Here is a 24896-nt window from a genome sequence, read left to right on the forward strand (position 1 = left end):
GTGTCCGTCTGGAAATAAGGCCAAAATAGTAATTTCCTTGTTCACATACATATACTCTGCAGCGCCACTGCCGCCTGCTCTTCTCGTCGAGTTTTTTTTTTTCTCTCCCTCCTGCGAAAAGACGTTCCTTCGAATCCGATCGCTTTATCGATCGATCGAACCCGTCGTCTCCTCTATTCCTCTCCGTACTCCGATTCTCTTTCTCTCTCTCTAATTCTGGTTCTGATTCATCTCCTTCTCATCTTTCAGCTACTATCGATCGAATCTTTTTCTTTGTTTTTTTTTTCTCGCTCGATTTTGATGCCCGATTCGTGGGAGTCCCCGATGGTTCTTGCGGAGAGCTGTAGAAAGGATCTAGGGTTAGGGAACGTTTAGGCATATTTTTTGGATTCTTTGGGGGGTTTCTTCTTTTTTCGCTCGCCGGTAAATTGTCTGAATTCTGCAGAGGAGCTCGTGAGATAAAGGGCGTCTTGGTTACCATTTGTTTTTTATGTGGAGAGTTTTTGGAGCAACTGGGAAGTGTAAGGTGGTTTGATCGGATATGGAAGTGGAAATATCGGGGGATGTCGCGTCGCTCGATCCCGACTTGCTGCAGTTGCCGGAAGTGTCGACGATCGCTTTGAAGTCGAATCTTTACTTGGCGGATGAGCTTTTCTCGCAGTTCCTGTCAATCCCAGAGACTGGTCGCTTGGTATGGTTCTTGGCGCAGTTTCTTTTCGTTCTGAACTTTTGCTTGTTATGGCCTAAATTCGTGGTTGCTCCGAGAGCTTTTTGGCGCAGGCTAGTGTCGTTTTAGGGTTTTCCGAGTTTAGCATACCGTAAATGATGGTTTATGGAGGACGATATTCTGCCGGTGAAACAAAGATATTATAAGCATGTTCTTTCATCAAATCCTTCTCTCGAATGTGGGCACAAAATGGGTGTGAAAATAACAAAACAATGCTAATCTTGAGTCAGAATATATTATTTCCTATTACAGAAATGCTAGTCTCGAAAGCACGATTTTCTTTCTTCAATCTGCTTCTTATGCATTTTTTTATGTTCCCTACTTGGTGCTATGCATATGCTTGGTTACGAAAATCTCGCCTCGTTTGCTCTTTTGCATTCCACTGCCTATTTCTTTGTGTCCGTCCATATCGCAAAGCAAGTAGACGCCTGCTGCTTTCATTGTGGTGGAAAATAGTGGGGCAACCAACACCCCTGTGTGTGAATAGCTCCTAAACAGCCTTATTCTCTTAAACCATCCTAAATGGCTTTGAAGACAAAGTCTTAACTCTGTCTTTTGTGATGAGTAGGGCTGATAAACAAGCCGAACGAACCGAACTTGGAGCGTTCGACCTTGGCTTATTTTTGTAACAAGTGGAGCCAAGCGCAAGCTCATACAAGTTGAAGTTAAGCAAGCTGAGTACGAGCTGGCTCATTAAAAAGGAAAACATTGTTTCGAAGTTGATCGAAATATGATTTGAACTTTAAACTTATTGAGCCAAGCTCACAAAACTCTTTCAACTATTTATTGTACACTATAGTATGTGTTATAAATTATATCTAAAATCTATTCATTATTACTTATTGAGCCTGTCTGAGCTGAGCTGAATACCTGTTCTTTGTGGTTGGCTTGCCGAGCCTATTTTATGTGTTTGAACAATCTCTTTATGAGCCTAGAACGACGTGCACCACGAGCACTCTTCTCCTTTTCTAGCCCTAATAACAAGGTGAAGGCTGGTGGGTTTTTTTCTTTTTTTTTTCCGAATTGCCAGCATGCATTGTTGTTACACATTTCCTTAAAAAGTAGTAAAAATTATGGGCATTTAAACTCTTTTTTAGGAATATAACTTTGTTTAGTCTAGTTTAGAGGATGTGTATTATCCTTTTACAAATTTCTCACATATTCAAATAACACAGGTAAAATCCTTGCTTGAGGATGCGAAGGCTGGTATTACTTTGAGCGTTGCAGGCACCTCTAGTAGCTCGAGTTCTTCTCCAACAAAATCTTTGCCATCAATATTTCCTGCTGGTAGTGCACCACCCCTTTCTCCAAGAAGCACGTCTGGTTCTCCACGTGCCTTGAAGCGCCATGGAGCAGGGCTATCTTCTCTAGGTTCTCCACTCAAATTAATTAGTGAGCCTATGAAGGAATTTATACCTCAGGCATGTACAGTCTGTTGGTTACTTTTGCTTGGATCTCTCAAACTCCTTTTGCTGCCTGACAAGGTTTTTAATATCTTATCTGAAATACTTGTAGTTCTATTTCAAAAATGGGCGACCACCTCCAAGTGAATTAAAAGAACAATGTCTGTTTAAAATCGATCAACTTTTCTATGATCATAGTGATGGACTTCAAGTTCAAGGTTTGAAAATTGTGCTATTTTTTATGTTTGATTATTCTGATATTTGTTTTACAATTTGCTTTACTGGGATCTTCTCTTGTTTGTTATGTCAGAATTTAGATCTTTGACAAAGGAGGTATGCAAGCTGCCATCTTTCTTTTCTAGGGCCCTTTTTAGAAAGGTAGATGTTGCGGGCACTGGGTTTGTGACGAGGTATAGTAAATTCAGTTCTGAAACTTCTCTTATATCTATTTGTTGTCTTCAAAGATTTCAAGGAATGCTTTTTTAAGGACTTCTATGCTTAATTTAGTTGATGCAGTGATATTTGAACTCAATAACATCAAAAAATCTCCTTTATAATATATGTGATATCCCTTCTATTATTTGATGATGGAGGCTTTATAATTGGTTCCGTATTATGAGAGGTGGAGAAGCTTATGATCATAGCTATTTTACTTTAAAATTTACCTGCCGAAATATTTTAATTCATTGCATAAACATGTATTTTTAATGAGAGAGTGGAAATCTTTTTTTGGGATATTATTGATTTCAAGTATTTCCTTTTAAAGGTTATTGTTGATTTCAATTTGCTTATATGGTCCTTTCTGTAAAGTTGTTTTATGTTTGGGAGATTTTACAATCACCTGCTGGGTTACAGATTAACCTACCAGTGCGTGTTGTGTACTAAATCTTATATTTTAGTATTTAACATTTGTAACATGGTACCTGTGGTTTGCGGTTTTCCTCCTGTTTTTCAGCTCCCAAAATTTGTTCAAAACAGTATCTATTATTAAAATTCTAACAAAAATTTTGACAGAAACTAAGTATATCAAAACAAATATTCTCAAATTGCTACAAAGAGTTCCTTCAGAAGAAGAAAAGCTGGAAAGAGGAAATGTCAAGAAAGCACCTGTCCGAATTGAGTTCGTGAATAATATTTATTTTTTTGCTACATGATTACATGGATGTAACTTCCTTTTTTTTTCAGGAGTAATTTTTAGTTGGGTTTTCTCTCATATGAAAATTAGTAATTTCTGAACTCTGAAGTCTGGTTCTTTAAGTTGTTTCTATCTCCAAGGTTCTTATCTCCTTTTATTTTTCGGCCTGATTAAACTAGCAGATGACTTGCTTTCTTTATTCACATTTTTTTATTGTAGTGATTTTTTTTCTGGTGGTTGGGCAGCCAAGGTTCGGGGGTTTGGGTTGTGGTGGTGCTTTGGGGGAGGAGAAGAGGGGTTATTATTGATTGTTGTGGATAGATTCTTCATTTATAATAACCAGCTAACAAATCATTAGGAATGTGGTTGCAGGGACCAATTTGTTGATTACTGGATCAATGGCAATATGTTGACAATGGATATAGCTACCCAGATTTTTAAGATTCTAAAGCAGCCTGGTCGGAATTACCTTACTCAGGTTTCTACTTCCTCCTTGAGTGATTATATGCTTTGTCTATCGTGTGTATCTATCTGAGCCCGCCTATTGTGTATACATATCTGAGTCTTTCTTGTATGCTTATAATTTTGTTTTTTGTTTAACTAAAATGTTTTCATGTGTGGATTCTAAGTCATTGTTTTCAACCATTTATTTATTTTTTGTTTCTCATACTAATTATTCCTGATACAGGAGGTCTTTAAGCCAGTTCTTCGAGAACTTTTGGCCACTCATCCTGGTCTGGAATTCTTACAAAGCACACCTGAGTTTCAGGACAGATATGGTAGGTAAAGATTTGGTGCCTTGTTGGTTTTTGTTTTGTTAGTTTCATAAGTAATTATTGGTAAAAGTTGCTTATTGGGAAGTTTGGAGAACTATTGTTTGCCAATTAATCTCTAGGTTTCTGTGTTTCATTTAAGTGGCATTCTTTTTTTCAGTGTGTTGGCATTATTTGCTTTTCTTTTGTTTCTTGTGGATCTAAACATAGTACTTGCTTTGGTAGAACCCACAAGCACGAATGAGCAGCTTCCTTGCCAGAAATCTTGTGTGTGCCATAATCCTCACAAATCTAGTTATTATTTGTCTCTCTTGAAAGAAACTTACATTCTTTCAATCAAAACTTAATAACCTTTCAAGTAAAAAATAGGAAACGGAAAACTACTGTGGCATATAGTATGAAGGAAGGCAACAACATTTTCGTATAGTATGACACTCAAACTACAGCTTTCTGGAATCTCTATAGGCAGTAATGTAACATTTGCATCTTGACTAGATTGGTTTGGTGGAGTTGCACTAACTTAACAAATCATCTTGGCTAAAAGGGAAAAGAGAAAGGAAAAGTAAAGGAGAGAAAGATAAAGAAGGAAGGTGGAGACAGATCATTTTTTTTTGCTGCAAATGGAGGGATTTTTCATCTGCTGTCTCTTAGCTGTGAAATGAGAAAACAAAAATAAAGAAATGAATTTAGAGAAAAAATCTGTCAGATTTGTCTTTTCTCAACCCAACGAGTTAAATTGGGTTATCTCCCCTATAAAGCACTCCATCTCAACTGCTTTTATGACAATAGCACAGTCAATTTGAATGGTGAGTGGTTCTGCTCGATGTTAAGGAAAAAGGAAAAAAAAGACAACCCTAATACATTATTTCTTTTGTTCTGTTTAATGAACTTTTCTTTATGAGCTTCATTTGGTATTGAAACTTGACTTGGTTATCACCTAATTGGTTAACATTTTTTCTGAAGTTGGCATTTTGTTTTTTTCTTTTCAAAATATTGGTTATTGTTTCTTCATGTACTTTTTCTAATAGAAAGAGATTTGAAAATGCATTACATTTCTCTACCTGCTGTAATTATGCATGGGTACAGAAGATAAAAGTTAAAGCATGATTTCTTTTTTTTTTTCCTTGTAACTACAATTCTTCCTTTTTTATACTTTGGATAGTATGCTTTCTTTTCTTCACTGGAATTGTACCAGTCAGGTAGGAGTCATCTTCTTGAACCTTTTTGCTCGTTAATTTTTCTGATGCACCTTCTTCATAAAGTTCTGAAGCTGTGACTTGGTGGTTTTGGCTAATCAAGTGCATAATTGCTTTACGTATGGAATGATTCACCATATGTGGAAGCCCTGATTTCTGTCATGATCTGTTCTTTTCTTTTGCGAAAAGTTTCCAACCACCAATCTGTGTACCTGTGTTTTATTGTTTGACCAATTAGTACATTGCTGCAAGTGCAAATATTGTGTTGCGTTGTTGTTTGTTGGTGTAGATTTGCTGTTGAAAGCTCCTTAATTTCTACCTAGAGTTTTTGGGTTTGTTTGTGTGAAAATGTCTTCAAAGAGACAAAGTGTACAAAAACACTAAATGCTCAATACATAATGTGTGCACAAAGGCACAAGACGAACACTTGAAATAAGTGTGCTTAAAGGCACAACACATAGAAGGGATCACAAATGCACAAAGGCATATAAATGAAATATAATCTTTATTGAATAGTGAAGAGCTTTTCCTAAAAGCTTAAGAGATTACAAAGGGGAAGACCCCTATTTATAACAATAGGGGACCCTTGGAGGGGCTCCCTCATGTGAACGTTGGAGCCCCTCCAACTGTCATATTATTGACAGTTGGAGGGCCCAACATTCCTATGAGGTGGGCCCCTCCATGGCTACAAGACAAAAACGAAAAAAGAAAAAATAAAAAGAATAAAGAGAAAAGGAAAAAGAAAGGGAAAATAAAGAAAAGAAAAGTGCATGAAAAGGGGAAAAGACATATTTACCCCTAGGGGGTATTGCAATAGAAAGAGTGTATATATATATATATATATATATATATATATATATATATATATATATATATATAATTTAACAGTTTGGTTGCATCTCATGTGATTTGGAATCACATGTTATTTGGATCCATATGATTCCAAATCACAAGGTGGAAGATGTGATTTGAAATCACGAGATATGAGTAAGTTCACCCCAAATGTGATTTCAAATCAAATTCCATTTCTCATGGCTCATTTTCTGATGTTTGGTTAGCTGTGCAAATGAGATTCATTCTCTCATTTGCATGAGAGTCTGAATCACACGAGATGTTACCAAACATACCCTTTTATGTTATCTCATTCTTCACAAGTTTGTTTCTTTTATTGCTTTTTATATATTATTTGCTATTGTATATGCTAATCGTGTTTCTCTCTGGGTCAATGTCCCAGCTGAAACTGTAATATACAGAATCTTTTACTATATGAATCGATCTGGGAATGGTCATCTGACTTTGAGGGAGCTGAAACGTGGGAATCTAATTGCTGCAATGCAACATGTGGATGACAAAGAGGATATTAACAATGTGCTGAGGTACAATTTGGCAATGCATTGTTATTGGGCTGGGGATTGTAGTGACCCTCTTTACTTTTAATAGATATTCTCATCTGATTTTTATTGCAAATTGCATTTTATTGGTGAATTTTGTCAATATTAAGAGCTCATCACTTGTGAAATTTTATTAATTTGGAAAATTTTGATGCAATCTGGGTCATTTTATCGACCAATCTGTTATTTCTGTTGCTTATCTTTGGGTATTGACAAATGACTGCTGCATACATCAACAGGCGTCTGCTTTCATTGCACTTGATTTTATTTCTTTAAATGATTTTTCATTTTCACCTGTTTCTGAAATGTTCATTTCAAAGTGATAAATATTGTCCCAGCGTTGTAAATTTTTTTGGGGATTCCCTTCTGTCATTTGACAATGTTCCTTGTTGTTGCTGTTGATTCATGTGCTTTGTAGATTTATCATTTTTTGCTGTGTTTCCTTTTCTCTAGTCATTTATTATCATGCTTAGAGGTAACAGTACAACCATAGTGCAGTACTTCATTCTTTGAATGCAAGTGGTGAAAGCTAAAATTGTAAATCTGCTTCTAATTTCTTTTTGTTGTTCCAGATACTTCTCTTATGAACACTTCTATGTGATATATTGCAAATTTTGGGAGCTTGACACAGATCATGACTTCTTAGTTGACAAAGAGAATCTCATTAGATATGGTAACCATGCCTTGACATACAGGATTGTGGATAGAATTTTTTCACAGGTCTGTTCTCTTTAAACCAAAAATGTTTTTCAAAATTGTTGATGTGTGATGGCATCTTCTTTGTGATTAGGCTTCTACTTATTGTCAGTCTACTTGTTTTCTTGCTGTTTACACTAGATTCCCCGAAAGTTCACAAGCAAGATTGAAGGGAAGATGGGGTATGAGGACTTTGTGTACTTTATATTGTCAGAGGAGGATAAATCAGCTGAGCCTAGTCTTGAATACTGGTACTATTTCTCACCTAATTTTGGACATCATATGCTAACCATCTCGGTTACTTCAGTTATTAGCATTTGCCTGCTGCAGAGGTAATTTGATTAACCAGTTTGGGCTTTGTGATGTGTGCTGCATTTGTTCATCTTTCTGTTAAAGTTTGTGTTTTTTGCCATGATAATACATGGCTAAGTTTTTTCAACTAAAGAGTTTTGGAACTTTAGCTAGTTAATGAGACAAATAAGTACTTTTTGTGAAACAGTGTGTAGAAGGCTTATCAATTAACTAAAGCTGTAAGTGCTCAGAACTGTACTTGTTGCTAAGTGCAAAATATGGGTGCCTGGCTGGTGGGAGTGTCTAGATAACATAAGTTATCATATGCACAGTAAGTTGGTGAAAAACACATAATTTTAGAAAAGGAATAATATTAACATGTACTTAGTTATGCAGAGGAGCATTTATGGAAATAGAATTGAAGTGATGCATAAAGTCACACACGCATACACAGTCATTTATTTATTCATCTATTTATTACATTTTTCCACGATAATATTGTTAATCTGAAGGATTATTTGATTGCCAATTGCTGACTTCTAATGATATCTCTGAGTTCAAGTAATATGGTAAAGTGCTGTCTCTGAAAGGCATTCTTGGGCTGTAATCTCCAAAGTATTATGTATTTGGAATAGTAGTGTTGACTGATCCATAGTATTTTCAATTTTGTTACCATTATTTAGCTTTTTTTTAATATTATCTTGATGTTTATGCACCATTTGAAAATGTTGCTTCCAGAAAGTTTCAACATTATGTGGTTATAATTTGCAATAAAAATTAATATTAATTAGTATTTCCATCATGTTCTATAAAATTTGATATTTGTGATCAAGATATATGAATTTATCCCAATTAGTCATCTCATGTTATTTAGTTTCTATTTTTTTTTCAGGTTTAAGTGTATAGACTTGGATGGCAATGGGGTGCTTACACGCAATGAAATGCAGTTCTTTTATGAGGAGCAGTTGCACCGCATGGAGTGTATGGCTCAGGAACCTGTTCTCTTTGAGGACATTTTATGCCAGATGGTTGACATGATTGGCCCTGAGGTAGTCTTATGTCTTTTAATTGTCTTCTGCTTTCCGACTATTTGCCAAAGGTTATTGATTCTTTGTTATTGCCATGCAGAGAGAGAGTTGTTTTACTCTCAAAGACCTAAAAGGTTGCAAGCTTTCAGGAAATGTTTTCAATATCCTGTTCAACTTGAACAAATTTATGGCATTCGAAACACGGGACCCATTTCTTATTCGTCAGGTGTTTTACAAAGGACTTCGTTTTCATTACAATTTCATGTTCTCATTGTTTTTTCCTAGTTTGAGAAATGCCTGCATAACATTGAACTGCTGGTGAACTCTAAAGCTGTTATATGCTTCAAAATGTCTTAGCAGGAGCGGGAGGATCCAACAATGACTGAGTGGGATCGTTTTGCGCATAGAGAATATATCAGACTTTCCATGGAAGAAGATGGAGAAGATGCCTCTAACGGCAGTGCAGAAGTTTGGGACGAATCACTTGAGGCCCCATTTTAGTTGAGATCATCCCAAGTAAGTTCCTCTCCTTTGGTGTTGCAATTATCATAACCCTTTTGGATATTTTGTTTTCTGAATATAATCTCATTTCACCTACAATGTTGATAAAATTAAGTGTGGAATAATTCCTATGTTATGAGAGAGTTAGAATTCTCTTGTATGGAAAGAAACCACCTTTTTTGGTGCATTTAGTAAGGGAATGCACAATATTGATCACTTGCTAAGCTTAATATCTGGAATGAACCCGGGATTGATCCATTATTAGTGTCATGTTTATTTTTTCTGCATTATCACCATGTTGTACTTCATAACCTGCATGGAGGTGGTTGTCCAAGACTCGAGCCTAAGGGGGCATTTGATTGCATGGACTGCAGCGTCCATGCTTTTCATGGGGCCCATGCACCCATGCAAACAGTGGATGCATGGGAAACACAGAATGCAGTGTTCCAGGCTTGGAGCAGTAGTGTTCGAAACACCAGACATGTTTGGGAGAGGAAAAAAAAGAAACACCACGCCCGACTCAACCTGACCCTCTCTATCTCTCATCTTCTCCCTACCCTCATCCTCGACTTCTGATGCCTCTGTTTCTCGATGGCTTCCCGATCGGCGGTGACCAGTTTCAGGCATGCTCCTCACCGGTGCCTCTCTCTCTCTCTCTACATATATATATATATATATTGAAAGAGTGATCTTGAACCTCTTTCTCTATAGCCTTCTCTCTCGATCTTGATGGTTCTCCTATGCCAACTTTTGTGCATGTACGATTTAGGGTGAAATTTTGGGGTTTCTATTTTGTGAATGGTTTTCCTTTAATGATTGTGTTTTGCTTATAAACATGCAGATCTCATGTTAGATGGCCCTTTGATTTAGGATTTTGTCCTTGTGAATGGATTGTAGGGTTTAAGATTGACGGTTTTTGTGTGAAAATGCATGTGTTTGCTTTCTATTATGTAAATTTTGCTCATGAACATGTAGATTTGATGTTGGTTGTCCCTTTGATTTAGGGTTTGATCATTATGAATGGATTTTAGGATTTAAGATTGAGGTTTTTATGGATTTTGTGCTTGTGTCCATGTTGCTGTGTTGAATGAATAAAATGCGAGCCATATGGACAATCACGGACTTGTCTGGTCAAGACGAATGCTGGACACAAGACTTTAGATTGTCTGCATGATTCATCTACTTATCATCGACATAGGGACTTTAGACTTGTCTGGTCACTAAATTGTGAATATTTGAAAGTGTAAGAAAACTTTAGATTTATGCTTAAGGAAATAAATCCAAGTATGCTTAGAAAAATCATCAACAAAATTTATATAGTAAGCATATCCTCTCTTAGAAACAACAGGTGTTGGGCCCCACACATCTGCATGCATTAACTCAAGAGGTCTAGAAGCAACAAAAGTTCTTTCTTGAAATGGTAATCACTTTATTTTTTCAAGAATACAATCTTTACAAGTAAAATTTTAAGAATTACAATTTTTTTCTAAAAATGAAAAATACTAAATTTTGGATATATTAGGATAACCAAGTCTTTTATGCCATAAATACAAATCTATTTTCTAAACATTACAACAAAACATGTTCTTAGGTATTTTTAAAAAAATCCATGTAATAGGCCTCCTTCTCTGTGGCTTTCCCCGATCAACTTCCCTAGTTAGTGATCCTGCACCCAACAACCATCAGAGGATGAGACATTACATCTATTGTCAGAAATTTGAAAAACAAACAAAAGATCTAAATTCAATTTAGGAATATATAACTTTTGGAATAACAAATTTCTTTGAGCTTTGAAAAGAGCTTTCGAAATTTTCTATTCCTTTTATCTCAAGAGATATGAAATAAGGCACCTGAGTTAGGAAGCCAAGGAGATTTACCAGAATCCGAGAAGGATGAAACAACGGCTCCCTTGAGAAGAGGTTGGAGAGCTTCAATTAGTTGAGCCAGAGACATGTTTCCAATGGTCGAATCTTGAGATGTAGTGATATCATTCGACTCTTGTGGAGGGTTGACTGAAGCAACCTTCTTCTCATATGTCCCTAGTTTGGTATATTGGGGCTTGATATGTCTTGGTTCATCGCAATAGTGTCTAATAATTTTCTTCTTATCGTACTCATTGCCTTGTCTTCCATAATGGGATGGCTTGTAGGAACATATGTAATTTCTTGATTTAAAGACGGTTAGGACTAAGTCATCTTCACTTATGATCGTACACTTCTTAAGCCTATTCTCCTCCATACTCAATTCTTCAATAGTGTTAACAATAGGGGGAACTTTTCCTCTACGAAGGAGTGCTGGTTTGGTTGTCTCAAATTCGGGTCTCACGCTATTAATAAAGTGATAGAAGTGCTCTGCATCTATTTGCTTTTGACGAAGCTCAATATCTTTGGGACAATGCCACTTAGGCTTTAGAAGAGTCAACTCTTCTCATAGCTCGGAGTCTCGGACAGATCATTGTAATATTTCCTAATGCTTTTGTTCCTTTAAGTCATGGTGCCAACATTGTTTTGCACATATGCAATATCCTTAAGAGAATACATATTTTTAAGGTATTCCCAAGCATTATTAGAATGCTCAAATTTGGCAAGGCTAGAACATTTTTTTAATGTCCACACTATTGATAAGTCAAGACATAATCTTGACATGTCCTATTGATAAGTCAAGACATAATCTTGACATGTCCCATCCTCCACTCTTTCCACTTTTTTTCATAACTAGCAATTGCCTTAGTCTTCTTTCTATTCGAAAGTGGTACTTTCTTTTCATTTTACACATTAGTGAGAATTAGTTTTGGCTCCCGATCCACAACCCTTTTCCCCAAATATGGTGCTTCATAATAGAAGCCCACATAATATAGTTAGTATCATTAAATTTAATGGGCATGATGGAGATATTATCTTTGTCATCCATTCTTACAAGGGATGAGAGAGAGAGAGAGCACTCCGCCACAAGTTGAAGAAGAAACACCACCAAGCAAACACCGTAATGGATCACACAAGCACTTGAATGTGTATCTTCAAATGCACGACCACGATCACAAACACTTGTATGTGAATCATCAATAAGCTTTAGCACCGCCAAGCTCTGATACCATGTAAGAATTCAAGAGCCTTCACTTACAACCAAATATCCACCACAAATCAAGTGAACACATATACAAAAGTGGTCACAAAGCGCACACTCACAAAAACCACAATGGGGCACACACAAGAAGGCTCACAAAGTATAAAAAATATATCTTTATTAAGGCTCATAATATGCAAGAATACATACTTTAAGAGAGGGAGTTTACCCCCTATTATATACAAACAAGAAGGCTCATAGAGCCGTTGGAGCTAGTCCAACTGCTAGTCAACACAGTCAACAATGTTGATTGGTCAAAAAATAAAGAAATAAAAACAAAAAAAATATTTTACAATGATTTACTAAAACACACACACACACACACACACACACACACATATATATATATATATATATATATATATATATATATATATATATATACAATTTAACAGGGTCCTGGTAAAACGGGTTTGTGATCTTGAAATCAAGCAATAGTTATTGAAGAAATGAATGTTTTATCGCTTTTCTGTAAACTGTTATGCTGTTCCTAATTGAAAATCTACTTCTTAGTTGTTACATGTTAATTAATTTATATTGCTGCTTGGTCTTTCTGGTTGTAATTTGTCATTTGTAACTTATAGAACTTTTGACATCTTTGTTATTAGATGCTGTTTTAGGGTGCTAGCACTTACATTGTGAATTGTATGCACTTGTGCTTTGGATCATCAAAACCATGTTTTCACGTGTTCTTTTTCCTAATACGTTCAAAAAATGTATGTTTACTCTAAAAGAGAGGGGAAAAGGAACATGTGGGTGAGTTGGTGGCTTCCTAAGCCTGCTCTCCATGCCTATGCCTGAGCCTTGCCTGTCAGCTTTTATTATTTTTTTTCTACTGTGGGTTTAAACTTTAAAGTGAAGGAATCTCTTATTTCTTTTAAAAAACTTGGTGCTTTGCCAATAAAAAGTAGAATTTTTTCTCTGACAAAAGAGATTTGAGATATCAAGGTGGCTATTCTATGGAATAAATGTGGAAACTATTTTGAGGGTGCTTTGCTGTCAAACAGGATCCTCAAAATATCTTTTTGTAAAATGATTTAAACTGTTAAAATGTACTGTGTATATGACATTTGTATTTTGTATATATATATATATAGTTCACTGTGTATGTAAACTGAAATACTCATCAGGGGTATTTCAGTCATTTCAGGTTGTAGTAGGTGTCAGTCCACTAGGGACTGACGAGTTTCTCTATTTCTGATTTTTTGTTTTTATTTTCTTTTTGTTTTGATGTAACAGGTGATTGGGAGCTGGTCCAACTAGTTGTTTTACCAGCCCTAAAGGCTAGGAGTGCCTATATAAAGGCATTCCTTCTCTTGTATTAACTATGCTTGTTGCCAAGCATGTTTGAATAAAGACTTTTATTATTTTTAACTGCTGTTGCTTTCTTTTGAGAGATTGTGTGTTGGCCCTTAGTGGCTCTTTGTATTTGGCCCATTAGAGGCTTTTATACTTGTGAGTGTGCACCTTTGTAGCCACTTTGTGTTATTGTATTTGTGCACTTGTTGTTTTATTACATGGTATTAAAGCCTTTGGTGCTCTTGGGCAAAAGCTTGTAGAGGAGATTCGTGGGATTGGTGGAGCATTGGTTCATTTGTTTGTTGCCTCGGGAATCACTCCATCAAACTTCACTTCTTTCTTATTCTTTTCTCCTCGTTTTTATCTCTATTTTTTTCCTCCACTATGGCCGAAAAAGAAATTGTAACGGTTGTTCTCATCAAATTTGATGGAAAAAACTACAACACGTGGGCCGACGGTAAAAAGAATCCTCATGGGTAAAGATTTGTGGCATTTTGTTGATGGATCCGCATTGAAACCACAACTAATTCTCACAAAATTGGTTATTGGAATCGATGGTGGATCCAAAGAAGAAAGCCTTTTAAGGGATTGAAAAAGAAAATGCTATGATTGATTACAAAAAACCTATAAAGAGTGAGAAGTAGGTCATGCAAAGGTTCTTTTCCTTTTTATGGGTAGTATGCATCAGGAGCCTTGCTTCGACATTCTTGAATTTGAAAGAGCCGATGAGACTTATGAATATGTTAGGCAAATATATACCCAAAAAGATGTGGCACACAAATGGGATCTCAAAGACAAGGTAATGTTAAAATGAAAATATCTCAAAAGAGATAATGTGCACTACAAGCACAAACTCCACAAAGGGAAATGTGAACAAAGGTGCATGAACACTTTAATAAATGTACACAAAGGTACAAATAGATCACACAAATGCTAAAATATAAAGGATCTTTATTGAAAATAATGGAAAACAAAACTCCAAGCATGTATTATACAAAGGGGGAACACCCCTATTTATAACAACTTTTAGTGAGGCCTTGGAGTGGCTTCTAATAGCTGTTGGAGCCCCTTCAACAGTTAGAATTCTAACCGTTGGAGGGGTCTAACAACTAGTGATGGGCCCCTCTCCAAGGTTGACTTTGGTCAATCAATAAAAAAGAAAAAAGAAAGAAAAGAAAAAAAGCTTAAAATAAATTACAATCATACTTGTAATTATGAATATGCGTAAAAAAGAGGAAATGACTAAAATACCCCCAGAGGGGTTTACAAGACGATGAGTAGAGAAATATATATACATATAAAAGGAGATACAATTTAACACCCTCCCTCAAACTTATGACACAATGACCGAAAGTTTGCCGAGAAGAAAATTGATTCTAGGAGAGCAAAGCGCTTTTGTGAAGAAATCTGCCAGCTGATATTCTGAAGTTACATAAGGAAGGTCTATGACTTTTTGCAAGTATGCTTCTCTAATAGTGGCAGTTCATCTCAATATGCTTTGTGCGCTCATGAAAGGTGTGATTTTTAACAATATAGATTGCACTCTTATTATCACGACACAACTTTGTGGGCCCCTGAATCTGAATCCCCATGTCTTGTAATAACAGATGAATCCAAACAATTTTTATGGTTGCAGAGGCCATGACTCGATATTCTGCTTCGGTGGATGATAGAGATACCTTTTGTTGTTTCTTGCATCTCCATGAGACTAGTGATTTTCCTAAAAAAATACAAAAACCTGTGGTGGAGTGACAGTTATTTGGATCACCTCCCCAATTAGAGTCAGTATAAGCAATTATACCTAAATTCGAAGATGAGGAAAGTGTTGAGAAATAGTCACCGTTGCATATGGGTAGTATAGTAACTACTCAAGAGGTCAGGGGCGTTATTGTAAATAAGGTATTTTAGTCTAATCTCTCTATTTAAGTGAGATTAGATCTAATTAGCAAAAAATGATACTCTCTCTTCTCTGATTTGCTTGAAACCCTACCCGTCTTCAACATGGTATTAGAGCAGGACGTTGCTCTGGGCATCTGACTTGATCGACCCACATGTGGATCGGGTTCAGCGTGCGCAGCAGAAACATAGATCCGAAGCCAACGTGTACATCGTCTGATCTGATCGACCCATCTTCCTACTCCTGGTATTTGACGTTTTCCTCCTCCAGCAGAAATGCAGATCGGGTGGTGATCGTTGACAACGTCTATAACGACTGGTGTACTTGTGGAAGTTGAGATCGATGTGCGTGGTAGGAGCAGGGAGACACTTGTTTTTCAATCAGACGTCCGACCCAAACTGCAGCCTGGATTGCATGATGACCCGACTGTTTTGGATCTGACTTCGGGTCGTGTCGATGGTGGTAGCGTGGACGTCGAAGAAGCCTGCAGCTTCGGTCATGAACCAGTTGCGTCTCGATCTTGATAGCTTCTAAGGTTGCAGACGTGGATTAGATCATATATGATCTATATAATTCAGATATAAAATTGGGCGTGTGGTCGTGGTATGCAGCTTGTCGCCGTTCCTTTGTGAGGTGGATGGTTTAGCAACAGGTATGGCTGTTGATGGTTGCGTGGATGTCGAAAATGCCTGAAGATGCAGTCGTGGTATGCAGGTTGTCAAATAAATTTTTTTTGGTCGTGGTATGCATCTTGTCGCAGTTTTTTTAAAGATTTTATCAGTATGACTCGAGTTTTCAACAGTTGGTAGTTGCATGTGGTTGTATTTCCATGGCTGAAATGCAGAGGTCAGACATGAAGACTGAAACTGTGTTTGATTATTAAGCCTTTGCAAATCCATTTTCATATGGATCATCTCTAAAGTTGGATGAGACTAACTATGCTAGATGGTCGCGTACGTTCATGATGTCTGGTTCAGGGTATCTTAGAAAACATATTTTGTTGGAAAATGAGCCTACAGACAAAACTGAAAAGTATGCTACATGGGAAGAGGACAATGCTATTGTTATGTCTTGGATTATGAATAGTATGCAACCTCACATATCCGATGGGCTTATTTATTACACCTCTGCAAAACAAATGTGGGATAATTTACAGGAAACATATTCTCAAGAAACTAATGTTAGTCGTATTCTTCAAGTAGAACAGGAGATCTATAAATTGCAGCAAGGAGAACAAACTCTAGCCCAGTATTATGCCTCCGTGAAGGCAACTTTTGAGAGACTAAATGCTCATAGACCATTATGTTATGACAAACAAAAACTACACCAGGAGCATACCATGGTCGCACGGTTCTTGACTGGCTTGTCAGCTGAATTCTCATTTGCCAAAGTTCAGATGTTGACAGGCTCAGATGTCCCCACTCTTGCTGAGGCATATAATCGACTGAGCAGGCTTGCCATGTCCCTTCCTTCATCTCAATCGAAATCACAAACCTTTGCTCTGTCTGTTTTCTATGGCCGAGGCAGATGCTTTCTTCCTAATTCTCGAGGTCGTGGACGTGGTCGAGGCCCGGGAGGACGAGGCAAGCTCCAGTGTACCTACTGCTGAAGACTTGGACATTTAGAAGATAGATGTTTTGACAAGAATGAACGACCTCCTGCATCTTCAGCTAAAGTTGTTCCTACAACACAAGTAGCCAAATCCGAGTCCCCTACTGTTCCTCCTAGTGATTCGGTTACACTCACTCGTGCTTACACTCACTCATGTTGAGTATGATGATTTGTTGGCACATATTCCGTCTAGTTCCCCCGTGGTTGATATTGCATGCTTTGCAGGTGATGAATTATCTTGCCAAGGTAGTAGGTGGATTATTGATTCTGGGGCATCTAGCCATTTGTGTGGAATTGAATGTGATTTTTCAAAGTTGAACAGTGTTGCTAATTATACAAAGGTTGTTCTTGCCGATGGGAGTTCCTCTCCTATTGTTGGCCAGGGCAATGTCTTACTCTTCAGTTATCAAATGTTCTCCATGCCCCTTCATTCCCCTCAAAATTTGTTATCTGTTAGTCGTGTTGCAAATGAGTTGAATTGTCGAATAATATTTGATCCTGCCTGTTGCATTTTCAGGACTTGCTGACGGGGAAGACGGTTGGTGGAGGCTATAAGGAAGGTGGAGTCTATTATCTACACCAACCAGTTGGCTCTGTTCATTCTGCAGTTGAGTCCTCTTCTAGTCCGTTGCTTTGGCATCATCGTCTTGGTCATCTTTCGTTGCTTAAATTGCGTAGAATTATTCCTCACATCTCGCCGTCCACTACTCAGTTGTGTGAAGCATGTCAGCTTGGGAAGCATTATAGGAGTTCATTTTCGTCGAGTCAGAGTCCTTCAAGTCAAAATTTGTTTGATTTTCTTCGTGTTGATGTTTGGGATCCAAGTAGAATTTTTAGTCGTTCTAAGTGTCATTATTTAGTCATTGTAGATGATTTTTTCAGGTTATCTTGGGTATTCTTGTTAAAAGATAGGGCTGAAGCCCCCATTATTCTTAAATCTTTGATTATTGAAATAAAAACTCAGTTTAATTCTTGCGTCAAAGTTGTTCGCACTGGCAATGCTCTTGAATTTAAATCCTCTGAATTATTACAATTTTACAAAAATCTTGGGATCCAACCTCAGACTTCTTGTCCTCGTACCTCGCAACATAATGGAGTAGCAGAGCGCACGCATAGACACATTCTAAATGTTGCCTGTTGCCTTATGATTCAGTCTAATATGCCTGCATTTACTGGGGAGATGCAGTTCTAACTGCGGAATACCTAATAAACCATATACCTTCAACCTCTATGGGGGATCATTTTCCCATTCAAATTCTCAAACCTGAAGCTCCTCTTTTCCCTATCTCTCCAAAGGTGTTTGGTTGTGTGTGCTTTGTTCATAAACTTGGTCCCAACCGAGATAAATTGTCATCCCAATCTATAAAATGTGTTTTTGTCGGGTATCTCAAGCACAAAAAATGATATCGTTGTTATGATCCCATATCCTAGAGAGAGTATGTGAGTGCAGATGTTTCCTTTTTTGAGTCTATCTCATATTTTTCTAGTACTTCTCCGAGAATACATGCTAGTCAAGGTGATTCATTCTCCCCTCCTGTTCCTCCTTTTCCATTAGAGTCTGTTAGTCTTGAGCCTCTTATTCCCAGTCTGACTCTGTCTCGTTACAAAAAACCTCTTGTGGTGTACACACATCGAGCTCCACCCAACTCTATGCCTGTGCCATCATCTTCTCCAGAGGTGAGTGTTCCTGACCCTACTGATGATTCTCTTGTTAATGGTGATTTACCTATTGCTCTTCGGAAAGGAAAAAGGCAATGTACACTTTATCCTATTTCTCCTGTTCGTCTTATTTTGTCAGTCGCAGTGCACCATGGTTGGTCTCTATGTCAGCTTGATGTGAAAAATGCCTTTCTGTATGAGACTTAGATGAGATAGTTTACATGCTTCAACCTCTGGGGTTTGAAGTTCCGGGGGAGTGTCAGAAGGTGTGCAAGTTGAACAAGGCAATCTATGGTCTCAAACAGAGTCCCCGTGCGTAGTTCTCCAGGTTGGCTGAGGTCATGTCAGCATTTGGGTTTGTCCACTCTGCCTCATATCACTCTCTTTTTATTAAAAAAACCTGCACATGGATTGTGGTCATGATAGTATATGTTGATGACATTATAGTCACAGGAAGCAGTGAAAAAGACATTTCTGACACAAAGTCCCATCTTCAGAAACACTTTGTGACTAAGGATCTGGGACCACTCAGATATTTCTTAGGCATAGAGGTTGCAAGGAGTAAAGATGGACTGCAACTGTCACAACAGAAATATGTCTTAGACCTGCTGAACGAGATAGGGATGCTAGGTGCCAAACCTGCAAGGATTCCTATGGATCCAAAGTCTCATCTGTTTGATGAAAAATCCGAGTATGTGGACTGTGGTCGTTATCGCTCCTTGGTTGGCAAGCTATTATATGTGACTCTGAGATATCTTTAGCCGTGAGGAAGATAAGTCAATTTATGGACAAACCTACAAAGACTCACTGGGATGCTGCTATGATGATTCTCAAATATCTAAAGTTCTCCCCTGGTAAAGGACTATGGTTTAAACAAAACCCGTCTTTAGATGTTACTGCCTATTCAAATGCAGATTATGCAGGGTCGGTTGTTGACAGAAAGTCCACAACTGGATTCTGTGTGTTTGTTGAAGGGAATCTGGTTACTTGGAGAAGTAAGAAACAAACTGTTGTTGCCAGGTCGAGCGCTAAGTTAGAATATCGAGCTATGACTCAAACTGCTGCTGAGATGATGTGGGTTAAATCTGTGTTGACTGATCTTCAAGTGAAAATATCATTACCTATGAAGATGATATGTGATAATAGAGCTGCTACTTATATTGCTAATAACCCAGTATTTTATGAACGGAGAAAGCATATTGAGGTAGATTGTCAATATGTATGTGACCTGGTCCAGACTGGGTACATTTGCACCAAGGACATATCTTCAGAGGACCAAATTGCTGATGTCTTCACAAAACCCTTAGCGAGTTCAAAATTTTCAAAATGTTGTGACAAGCTGAGCATTATTGATATATATGCTCCAGCTTGAGGAGGAGTGTCGAGAAGCAGTCACTGTTAGTCACCATTGCATATGGGTAGTTTAGTAACTACTCAAGAGGTTAGGGGCATTATTGTAAATAAGGTGTTTTAGTCTAATCTCTTTATTTAAGTGAGATTAGACCTAATTAGCAAAAACGATACTCTCTTCCTCTCTCTCTTCTCTGATTTGCTTGAAACCCTAGCCGTCTTCAACAAAATCGAACACTCCCTTATTTATGGTCTCCCTTATGTATTTGACAACTCAGAGAATGTCACCCATATGGACGGATGTAGGGGCATGCTGAAATTGACTTGCAGTGTTTACGACAACTTTGTAATGCTAAGAAACATTAGTGACCCCACAAGTTGCTGATAAGGAGTATAATGGTCTAAAGGTACTCTGTCATCAATATTCATTTTAGATCCTACAACTTCAAGAGTCTCACAGACCTTATCGTCTGTAATGCCTGATCTATCAATAACCTCACATACAAGTTTAGTTTGTGACAAAAAACAGCTCTTGTGAGAATAGGCAACTTCAATTTCTAAAAAAATATGTCAGATACCCTAAGTCTGACATCTCAAATCTTTCTTTTAATGTGTTTTTGATACTTTTGATCTCTTTGATATCACTACCTGTAATTAACATATCGTCAACATATAGCAGTAACATTACGATTTCTGCATCAGACTTTTTGACAAACAAGACAATGTCAATATAACATGAATTTAAACCATTCTGTACCATTACTTCGTTAAATCGATCATACCAAGCCTTGGGAGTTTGCTTCAAACTATAGAGTGCTTTTTGTAGACAAGACTTTTCCCTTTAGTACATTCATGCCCGGAGGTGCATCAATGTAAACTTCTTCATTTAGATCCCTATCTAAGAATGCATTTTTTATATCCATTTGGTATATGTTCCATTTTTTAATGGATGCAATAGTGATCAAACACCGACGATGACCATTCACACAACAAAAATAAAAGTTTCTTCGTAATCCATGCTGTATTCTTAGCTATAGCCTTTTGCAACAAGCCCTGCTTTATATCTTTCAAGACTCCCGTCACTCTTAGTTTTTACTTTAAAAACCCATCTACACCCTATTGTTTTTTTTCCAGTTGGTAGATATTGAAACACCCAAGTATTGACTTTCTTGAGTGCTCTAAGTTCGTTATCCGTTGCATCCCTTCGCTCTATCATTTTCTTGGCTTCGACATTTTTAGGTTCTTCATATGAATAAATGACACTAAGACATGCCCTATGTTTTGGTGAGAACGACTCATAGGATATAAATCTAGAAGGGTTTCTTCTAGGTCTTTCGGCTCTTCATAAGTGGTTTAAGATAGGTTCACTAAGTTCAGTATAATTTTCAATTGCACTTCTGAATGCATTTCTATCTCTATGCATATATATAATTGGTTCATCAGTCATTTCTTCTTCATGTTGAATAGGTAACAGAATAATTTCACTCATTTGCCTGTCATCGATCACTTCATCATCACTGAAAATATCCTCATTTCTAGATAATAACTCAAACAAGGAGTAATCAACATTATCTTCAAGAGTTTTATGTTCATCAAATCCACTCATATTTTTCAAAAAAGTTACATTTCTTGAAACATATAGTTTGTCATTTTGAATATCATAACACCTAAATTCCTTCTGCGTTTTCGAATATCCAAGGAATGCACAAGGGAAGGCCTTGAGAGATAGTTTATCATTTTTGTTAGTGAGGACAAAACATTTACAACAAAAAATTCTTAATCTATTGTAGTCGGGTTCTTTTTTATGTAAAGTTTCAAAATGAGATATTTGCTTCAAATTTTTTGATGGAAGGCGGTTTATGAGATAAACCGATGTGAGGGCCGCTTCGGCCCAAAATCTTTTTAGAATTTTTTGAGAAATAAGTAAGGTCCTAGTGGTTTCAATTATATGTCTATGTTTTCGTTTGGCCAAGCCATTTTGTTGTGGTGTTTTGGGACATGATCTTTGACGAATAATTTCATTGTTTTCAATATAACTTTTAAACTCATTTGAAAGGTATTCTCCTCCAGAATCGGTCCTAAGAATTTGTAATTTACCATTAAATTGATTTTGTACCATCAAATCATATATCTTAAAGGAAGAAAAGACTTCATGTTTATGTTTGAGAAAATATATCCAACAATATCTTGAGTAATTATCAATCATGTTTATGTTTGAGAAAATATATCCAAGAATATCTTGAGTAATCATCAACATAAATAACATAATAAGAAAAACCTCCCTTAGATACAACGGGTGCTGGTCCCCATACATCCGAATGAATAATTTTAAATGTTTTGTTGAAAACATGGTTCTTTGTCCAAAATGTGAGCTTCTCATTTTTACAAGAATACAATCATTACAATTGAAGTTGTCTTTACGTAGATTTTTAGCAAAATGTAAATAAGAAAGTTTAACAATATTTGGATGCCCAAAGCGCTTATGCCAAACATTTATATCTTTATGTTGGGCAACATTACAAAAAGAGTGTTTTGGGATTTGAATAAACTCTATATAATATAGATCTCCTTTCCTAGAGCATTTTCCAATCAACTTCCCAGATCGGCGATTTTGTATCCAACATTTATTTGATGAGAATTTGATATCAACCCATGATCTGATAATTGAGAGACGGAAAGTAAATTTAAATTTAATTTTGGAACCTTGTTTTTTCAAAATCTCCAATTCCTTTTATTTCAAGAGAAGCTCCATCGGCGGTAGAGACAAAAAAAGATGACAAATTTTTGGTATATTTAGAAAGACTCAAAATATTTGGAGTCATATGAAAGGATGCACCTAAGTCTAAAAGCCAGAGTCTTACTAGGAGGAGATAAGGTTGACATGGCGGCTCCTGAAACGGATCCCTTGAGGAGAGGTTGAAGAGCTTCCATGATTTGATTTAGAGACAATGTGGCATTGTATGAAGTTGATGATCCTTCCTCTTTGGTTGGTTGGAATGTAGTAAATATAGCCACCATTCTTTTCCATTTTAGACATATCGGTTTAATGTCCTGGTTCTTTGCAAAAGTGACATGATTTTGCTATAGTCCCTTCTACCATATTGCCCACCATTTTCTCTTCCTCCTTGATTTTTGTTGAAATGAGGGGGTTTATAACTTTATATGCTTTTACATTATTCTCCGGTCTAGAAACAACATAGGCTTCCTCATCCTCATCTTTAGAGGGAACGATCAACACACTTTAATTGGTTTTATTCATTCCCAATCTAGTTTCTTCTCCACTTAGTTTGGTAAACACATCCTCTAGAGGTGGAGACGAAAAAGAAGACAAAAGAGAGGATCTAGTTTGCTCGAACTCGGGTCTAAGCCCATTTAAAAAATTGAAAAAGTGTGATCCTCTTCTAATTGCTTGTTTCTTAGCTCAAATGCTTCTCCACTGCATTTGGGTTTTTGAAGAGCAAGTTCATCTCAAATGATGGATAATTCGGCAAAATATTCTCTAACGGACATTTCTCCTTGTTGAAGGGTTAATGCCTTCTTTTGGAGATAATACTTATGCGATAAGTCTCTTGAGGTATGCATTCTCTCAAGATATTCCCAAACTTGAAATGCTTTCTTGAACTTTAAGATATTAACATTTATTCTTGTTTCAACGGTAGATAAGATCCGTGAAAGAATCTTGTAGTTCTTCATTTCTCATTCTTCATGCCTTTTGTTGTACTCTTCAAAGACTTTTTTTTTCTTCACCATCAAGAACTTTAATTTCGCCTTTTTTAAGGATGGTGATTTTAGGTTCGGGTTCAAGAATAGTGCCTTTGATATATCCCCAAAGACCTTTACCCTTAATGTGAGCCTCTATATTTTCGGCCCAAACATGATAGTTGAATCCATTTAGTTTAAATCCAAAGGAGAAATGAGTCTTTTTCCCCAATAGAGGCAACTTTGAGAGAAAAAAATCTTCAAAAAAAGAGTGAGAATCTTACTTCTTGTGGTGAGATGCACTAAGGAAGATTGCACGAGTTTTCCTCCGCCAATAATCAAGAATGGAAGTGTGAGCACACTTCCCAAGATGACCACCAATGGCAACCTTGCTTTGATACCATGTGAAAATATCTCAAAAAAGATAATGTGCACTATAAGCACAAACTCCACAAAGGGAAATGTGAACAAAGGCACAAGAACACTTGAATAAATGTACACAAAGGTACAAATAGAACACACAAATGCTAAAATATAAAGGATCTTTATTGAAAATAATGGAGAACAAAACTCCAAGCATGTATTATACAAAAGGGGAACACCCCTATTTATAACACCTTTTAGTGAGGCCTTGGAGGGGCTTCTACTAGCTGTTGGAGCCCCTCCAATGGTTAGAATTCTAATCGTTGGAGGGGTCCAACAACTAGTGATGGGCCCCTCTCCAAGGTTGACTTTGGTCAATCAATAAAAAAGAAAAAAGAAAAAAAAAGAAAGAAAAGAAAAGAAAAGAAAAGAAAAAGAAGATTAAAATAAATTACAATCATATTCATAATTATGAATATGCGTAAAAAGGGGGAAATGACTAAAATACCCTTAGAGGGGTTTACAAGAAGATGAGTATATATATATATAGATAGATAGATAGATACATATATATATATATGTATGTATCTCTCTTTATACATATAAAAGGAGATACAATTTAACGGGTACATAATTGCAAATAAGGTGAGAAGACTGCGAGGGAATACTATGATACCCTCAAGAGACATTGAGATCAATTAGTTAAACTTGAGCCTATATGGGAGACTCCAAAAGATGCTCAAGAATGGAAGAA

At 36.8% G+C, this 24896-nt stretch overlaps 1 protein-coding gene across 5 annotated transcripts in view; it reads left to right on the forward strand.

Moving 5' to 3' along the window:
- Nucleotides 1–91: 91 nt before the first annotated feature.
- LOC149819505 (serine/threonine protein phosphatase 2A regulatory subunit B''beta-like) overlaps nt 92–24896 on the forward strand; it is a 29359-nt gene continuing 4554 nt past the window's right edge. Inside the window, exons 1-13 of one of the 5 annotated variants that reach the window (XM_089986431.1) lie at nt 92–691; nt 1903–2148; nt 2243–2348; nt 2441–2540; nt 3638–3743; nt 3954–4044; nt 6469–6610; nt 7198–7345; nt 7463–7572; nt 8505–8661; nt 8741–8866; nt 8998–9156; nt 17589–18827. In XM_089986431.1, coding sequence (XP_089842557.1) covers nt 542–691; nt 1903–2148; nt 2243–2348; nt 2441–2540; nt 3638–3743; nt 3954–4044; nt 6469–6610; nt 7198–7345; nt 7463–7572; nt 8505–8661; nt 8741–8866; nt 8998–9141 — 1626 coding nt within the window. In that variant the 5' untranslated portion in view covers nt 92–541 and the 3' untranslated portion in view covers nt 9142–9156; nt 17589–18827. Of the gene's footprint in view, nt 692–1902; nt 2149–2242; nt 2349–2440; nt 2541–3637; nt 3744–3953; nt 4045–6468; nt 6611–7197; nt 7346–7462; nt 7573–8504; nt 8662–8740; nt 8867–8997; nt 9157–13503; nt 13645–17588; nt 18828–24896 lie in introns of those variants that run through there. The other 4 variants (XM_089986434.1, XM_089986432.1, XM_089986430.1 and 1 more) reach the window with 4 other exon arrangements.

The sequence above is a fragment of the Nuphar pumila genome, chromosome 13 (assembly GCF_984573655.1).
Source record: "Nuphar pumila chromosome 13, dmNupPumi1.hap1.1, whole genome shotgun sequence".
NCBI classification, from domain to species: domain Eukaryota; kingdom Viridiplantae; phylum Streptophyta; class Magnoliopsida; order Nymphaeales; family Nymphaeaceae; genus Nuphar; species Nuphar pumila.